Source organism: Protobothrops mucrosquamatus, unplaced genomic scaffold (genome assembly GCF_001527695.2).
Source record: "Protobothrops mucrosquamatus isolate PMUCROS unplaced genomic scaffold, P.Mucros_1.0 scaffold1516, whole genome shotgun sequence".
Lineage (NCBI taxonomy): Eukaryota > Metazoa > Chordata > Lepidosauria > Squamata > Viperidae > Protobothrops > Protobothrops mucrosquamatus.
The window spans coordinates 113,772-120,349 of NW_015387688.1; the positions used below are offsets into that span (position 1 = coordinate 113,772).

Below are 6,578 nucleotides of genomic sequence, written 5' to 3' on the forward strand. Positions count from 1 at the left end.
AGATTTGAAATGATTTGATCTGAGCTTCACATATACACTTTTTTCTTTGTAATTTTGCCTTGTGGTCATAGTTTTTTTTTTTTTACTATTGTCCCTAATATAATTTCTGCAAATTACTTATGGCAATATAGCACCATACAGTATGTTCACTTTGTTGCAGGCTTTCTAATAGATTTGCTTTTAAACTTGACAAACTGCACAGCAAAACTCAGAAAATTGGTGTTTTGTTTTTTTTAATGGATAGATGAATTTGCATAGTTTGTAAAGTGGTTCAAAAAACACAACATGAGAAGCTTGCATTACATTTCTCCTGTCCTCCCCACCCCATTCCTCATAGAGATTATTGCATGTCAAAACATCTATAGAAAAAAACCCACTGAATTTTCCTGACTGGATTATTATTTGGTTTGTGTGGAAAGAAAAAACAACAACACAAAGCAATCAGGGGAGGGATGAGAATTTCAAATGGGATATATGATCATCATCTGGATCTGCTATAAAATCCACAAATGAGATAAAGTGATTGCATTTGACAAAATCTTAAGGAAAAGCATGGAAGGATGGTTTTTCAACTTTTAAGAAGGAAGATTCCAGTTAAGTATTAAGAAAAAAAACCCCTCCTAATAAGAGTAATTAGGCAGTGGACATGATAATTAAGGTTATGTTCCTGGCAGCTCAATCATGGATATTTGAATCTGAGGAAGGAATTGGACTTGATGGTCTCAGTGTGCCCCTACCTAATTCAATGAGTATGTGGCTTTGGAATCTCTTTTTACCAATTCCTGAAGCACCTTGAAATTGAATACAAGTTGCCCATATTCCCAGAAGTAAATTAATAATGCACAGAGAGAACGTCCAATTTTCTTTAGCCCCCTTCCTCACAATAATTATTGTAGCAGTGCTATTCAACCTGGAAAATTAAGTCACTGGACTCATAGTAAGGAAGATTGGTCACCTTAATCCAGCAACTAGAAAAAAAATGCTCGTCTCCGTATATCCATCACCTTCTAAAAGCTGAATCCCATTTCTTCCTGCTTGGAATCAAAAGGAGATGCGCACTCTGCCTTGCACCCGAAAAGATATTTATTTAGAGTAACACCCCCAAAATATGTTTATTTAAAGAAACAATTTCATCGGCTTCCAGAGAAGGAAACCTGGGCACTCTGCTGATGCATCATCAGCCAGGATCCCTTCAACACCACAGACAACCAACCTCAAGTGGCACTTTGTTCAAAAATGATGCAAGGTAACGTTCTACTTGCATGGAAGCAGTTTGATGAATCCTCATGCTTGAAGGACACCATGTTAGGATTGCACAAGAAAAGCTCACCCTGACTTATGTATCCATCTACTAAACGAAGGAATTTAGAGTTCAGAAACCAGAAGTGCCACCGAACAACGTGAACTGCTAGTTGTGGCTTTGCTGAAAGCACAGGGAGGAATTCTACCTTTGACAGGCATTAGATTGGCTGTTTCACATAACACCCTAACTCTTTTTCAGGGTCATTTCAGCCCATGCAATCTCCCCATTGGAATGGTATGCTTATGAGAAGTTGTTTAGAAGCTACCAAAACCTAGACTAATTTAAACTATAAAGCAGCAAGACACAAAAATGGAAACTTGTCTTATCCCAAGTCAAAGAAACCCCAAATTTTCTACTATGTCTGGTAGTAAATTCATGAAGTTCCAGATGTACAAGACCTGGGTTCACACCTTCAGCTGAACCAGGGATTGTTTTGTGCATCGTTTTTTGAGTACACCACGATTGTCTAGATTCACATTTTACAAGAGACTACCTACCATGGCCTGTACATCACAATGGTTCATCCAATACATGAAATCAGGGATGCCCCATCTGAGGTTTCAGATGACTGTAATGGATGCCACAATGGGAAGACAGCCTACAGCCTGAAAAATACCTATACACGTACCCCATATTGAAATCAAGCTAACTACATTGTACCCCTTGAGAACCCGGTCAGCATTCTCCAACCCATTTATCTGCCATCGTGTCACTCTTTCAGATGGTGTTCTAGAAAAGCATATCCACTGAACAAGATTCAGTTTAAAAGGAAGTGGGTCCTTATAGGCCAAATTGCATTTAAGGTGGAGGTTCAAGGTCTGAAAAGGATTGATAACTAGCACTGATGGTGTCACCTCGTTTGGGTAATGAAACGCCTGCAAGAAAACCAGCAAGCTCAGACCCCTCACTTCATCCCTGAGCTTCAAATACTATCCTTCATTGAGACTGATAACTGCTAGGTTGTCTGATCCTGCCTAACTAACTAGAGCTGAAACCTGGTATCTTTGTTATTATCATTCTCCAGAGTTATTAGCTTATTCTGGGAAGTGGTACTTTGGGCTTTCCTGTTTCAATGCCTTTGTCAGGATGCCACAATTCTTTCACGATATGTTAACGGGCGTGCGTGATTGCCTAGCATTGAGAAAATAGAGAGAACCACCCTACTGCATTCATGATTGCTCTTTGGACAATCCCTCAACCTGGATAGTGAGAAGAGGACACCCCGCAGTGACCCAGAAGTGAAGGAGGAAACAGGTTGACCAAATCTCTCTGCAAAGTCTACGTGGGCAATCGGTTTCGTGGTAGCAGAGTTAGCAGGGAGCAGATGAGGACCTACACATCCCTGAGAGACCTGGGTCATTGACAACGTTATTTACCAAAAGATTGGGCTCCAGCCATTCAGATAACATAAATATGGATTGTACTGATAGGTGTGGCAGACGGAAAGTGCTAGGGTAGCCCTAGAGAAATTGTTCTCTCTGAAGACTGGGAGAGGTGAGTTCTTCTCAAGTTCTCCAAGTTCAGATGCCAGTTGCTTCCTCTTGGTCTTATATCTTCTGTTCTGGAACCAGATCTTCACTTGGGTTTCGGTGAGCTTCAGATTCTTGGCAAGGTGAGCTCGTTCAGGAGCAGACAGGTATTTCTGGTGGCTGAACTTCCTCTCCAGTTCAATGACCTGGCTGTGGGAGAAGGCTGCCCGTGAACGCTTCAGCTGTTTGGGGGCTCTCGGGAAGGATTTGGAGGGACGCTCACAGTTCGGCTGATGGACATCTGGATCTAGCAGGCAGGGAAAAAGAGGGATACAACTTCAGCAACGGCTCTTCAAAAGAGGGCAGACAATTTCACCTGACCTCACTCAGGACAAAAAGATGGCACAAACATATGGATACTGGAGTTGCACCTTGCAAGCTGTACCATAACACCATTGGGTTAATTTAGCAGGTTGGGCAACCCATTCAAAGGGTTTTTTATTGAGCAAACCATGGTTAGGCTATGGCCTAGTGCAGGGGTAGGCAACCTCGGCTCTTTTATGATTTGTGGACTTCAACTCCCAGAATTCCTGAGCCAGCCATGCTGAGGGGAAGGGAAGAGGTTTACAAGCTGAGCCATACTGGCTCAGGAATTCTGGGAGTTGAAGTCCACGAGTCATAAAAGAGCCACAGTTGCCTACCCCTGGCCTAGTGCAAAGTGAAAAGCCAGCCATACTAATCCATGAAGAAACACTATTGTTTGATTCACCACATAAACCATAGATAACAAACCATAATGACTGCCTTCGTACATTATACCACACCATAATTGAATAAACCATATGACAGCTTTGTGCAATTTGTGAAGCTAACCACTGCCTTTGTATTGGGAAAATCAGGAACCATCTATTTGGAAGTGGTTCAAAACGCATGGAAATGGGCACGTGTTCAAAGCATTTTACATCCTAAATTGCACAAATCTTTGCAACATGCTTCAAGTACTTTGAATAAGCCCATTTCTATAGTAGTTTTAAAAAATGGTATTATTACTGACATAATAATAATAATAATAATAATAATAATAATAATAATAATAATAATAATAATAATAATAATAATAATAATAATAAAAGTTGGAAGGGACCTTGGAGGTCATCGACTCCAACCCCCTGCTCAGGCAGGAAACCCTATACCATTTCGGACAAATGGCTGTCCAGTTTCTTCTTTAAAAGCAGTTTGAAGTCTATTGGCTCAGGCCTCTCTCCCATCACCTCTGTATATATGTATTTAATTTATATAGCTGACTATCTCAAACCATCCTTAATCAACAATCGTAAAAGCAACTAAAACTATTAAAACTCCGTACCAGAAAGAAATTAAGTACAAATAACAGCCAAGACAGTAGCAATGAGAAGAACATGAAACCTCTGTAATTTTTGATGCAGAGAATTCTTTACATTTGTGCATGAATCTTCCAAGTGCAACACTTCATAATGGGACCCTTTCCCCCAAAGAGAGCACAATAGCTCTTCTGGACATATTTATCATCCCCAACATACAAACCCTACAAGAGATACTGAGATACTCTCACCTTATCACAAAAAAGATGTTGAGAGTTTGGAAAAAAATTCAGAGAAGAGCTACTAAGATGATCAAAGGCCTGGAGACTAAAACACACGAAGAACGGCTGCGGGACTTGGGTTTGGCTAGTCTAAGGAAAAGAAGAAATAGGGGAGACATGATAGCAGTATTCCAGTATCTGAGGGGCTGCCACAAGGCAGAGGGAGTCAGGTTGTTCACGAAAGCACTAGAAGGAAGGGCGAGAAACTGATCAAAGAGAGAAGCAACCTGGAACTAAGGAGAAACTTCCTGACAGTGAGGACAATCAACAAGTGGAACAGCTTGCCCCCCAAAATTGTGGGCGCTCCATCACTGGAGGTTTTTAAGAAAAGACTGGACATTCACTTGTCTGAGAGGGTGTAGGTTCTCCTGCTTGAGCAGAGGGCTGGACTAGAAGACCTCCAAGGTCCCTTCCAGCTCTATTCTATTCTATTCTATTCTATTCTATTCTATTCTATTCTATTCTATTCTATTCTATTCACCTCAACTTGTCTAGTAATCTTGAAAAGATTTGAACTCAACTTCCCCTATTTCTTATTTAGGGGTCTAGGGGTAACATGATAGCAGTGTTCCAATATTTGAGGGGCTGCCACAAAGAAGAGGGGGTTAACCTATTCTCCAAAGTGCCAGAAGGCAGGACAAGAAGCAACAGATGGAAACTAATCAAGGAGAGAAGCAACCTGGAACTACGGAGAAATTTCCTGTCAGTGAGAACAATTAACCAGTGGAACAACTTATCTCCAGAAGATGTGGGTGCTCCAACACTGGACGTATTAAAGGAGACATTGGACGGCCATTTGTCTAGAATGGTATGGGATGTCCTGCTCAAGTGGAGGTTGGACTAGAAGACCTCCAAGGCCCCTTCCAACTCTGTTGTTCTATTATCTGATGTTTTATACAACATAGGAGCCACTTTTGCCCGAGGCACTAAATTTTGGGTATCCGGATTCTCTGAATTTTCATGTTACCTGCTCCTTTATGGTTTTTGCTGCGTGACCTCTGCCAACGCAGTAAATTCTAACACAATGTATCACCTGTTATGCCTTCGGAGTTTTTGGGTTGTGTTGGAACAGAATGACCAAAAAAAACTCAGAAGGCCTAACAGGTGATACTTTTTGGTCACAAGGATTAGTCGGAAAAGATGCTCTCGGGGTCCGTTTCCCCCCCTTTTTTTCCTTTTTTTGACACCCATTTAACCGGCCGCGGGGGAAGTAGAGGCAGGGATCCAGAGTGGAAGGAGCCGTGCTCAGGATGTCGTGAGGACGCGGCCGTTTGCAGGGACCCCAGGGTTCATCTTACCTGTCGCGTCCGTCTCGGGGGCTCGGGGGGCCCCGAGTGGGAGGAGACGGCTCGGGCTGGTCTCCCCGGCAGAAGCTCCGTGGGAACGATGCGGGCGCGTCGCCTTTCCTGCCTTCGGCTCCGCGCTGGAAGTCTCCCGCGCGTCGCCTTTGCGCAGAATGTCCTGGATGAGAAACGGAGTCAGTTGCTTGGAAGGGGGGCCCACGGCGGCTCCCCCGGCCCCATCTGCGGGCAGCGGCAGCGGCAGCCGCGGCGGGCGAGCGCGGGGGGGAAGGCACTGCTGCGCGCTCTGCATGAGCCTTGCTGGCGCGGAAAGGGGCGCCCGGGCTCTCCGCGCAAAGTTTGGCAAGCTCGTCCGCTTTAGGGTTCCCCGCGCGTCGGGAGGGTCGCTTATGTAGCTGGGCGGAGGGGCGGCGAGCCCTCCTCGCTGGGGATTGGTGCCTCCGGGCCCGAGATACGCCTCGTGGGCTTCTCCACCCAACAAGCCGGGCCCCCGGTGACCTCCGCCGTGCGCTCCGGGCCAGCGCGTCCCTCCCTCCCTCCTTCCCTGCCTGCCTGCTGGCCTGCCTGCCTCCTTCCTTCTTTCCCTGCGCGAGATGCTTTGCAAGGGATGGACCCTGGAGACGGCGCTACTATACGTAGTAGTGTTTGTAGGAAATGCACTCGCGAGGTTCAGGGGCGCGCTTCTCCTGGTACTGAAAGGCGAGCGCCCTCCAACCTCTCGGTTGCCTACTCCGGCCTTCCCCAAGCGGGCGCCCTCCAGTTGCGTGGGACTTCAGGATCCCGATGGACTGGGACGGCGGGAGTTCATGTTAAGCCTATTCAGAGGTAGAATTTGCCCTCTGCTCAGGGGTCAGTCCCGTTGACCTCGTGGAGCCTTCTCTGGG

General features: G+C 45.2%; 1 protein-coding gene across 1 annotated transcript; it reads right to left on the minus strand.

The window, feature by feature from the left end:
• Positions 1-2,140: 2,140 nt before the first annotated feature.
• NKX3-1 (NK3 homeobox 1) lies at positions 2,141-5,986 on the minus strand. The gene is made up of 2 exons (XM_015822282.1): positions 5,692-5,986; positions 2,141-3,079 (listed from the first exon to the last, which is right to left on the minus strand). The coding sequence occupies exons 1-2, from the start codon at positions 5,984-5,986 to the stop codon at positions 2,676-2,678; spliced, it is 699 nt and encodes a 232-aa protein (XP_015677768.1). The 3' UTR covers positions 2,141-2,675.
• Between the last annotated feature and the right edge of the window lie 592 nt (positions 5,987-6,578).

What these genes read in the sequence shown, in the direction of transcription:
- NKX3-1 (XM_015822282.1), bottom strand. Translation starts at nt 5,986, where the DNA reads ATGCAGAGCGCGCAGCAGTGCCTTCCCCCCCGCGCTCGCCCGCCGCGG. An exon ending in CCCCGAGACGGACGCGACAG is followed by an intron (nt 3,080 to 5,691) that starts GTAAGATGAACC and finishes CCTGCCTGCTAG; the next exon opens with ATCCAGATGTCCATCAGCCG.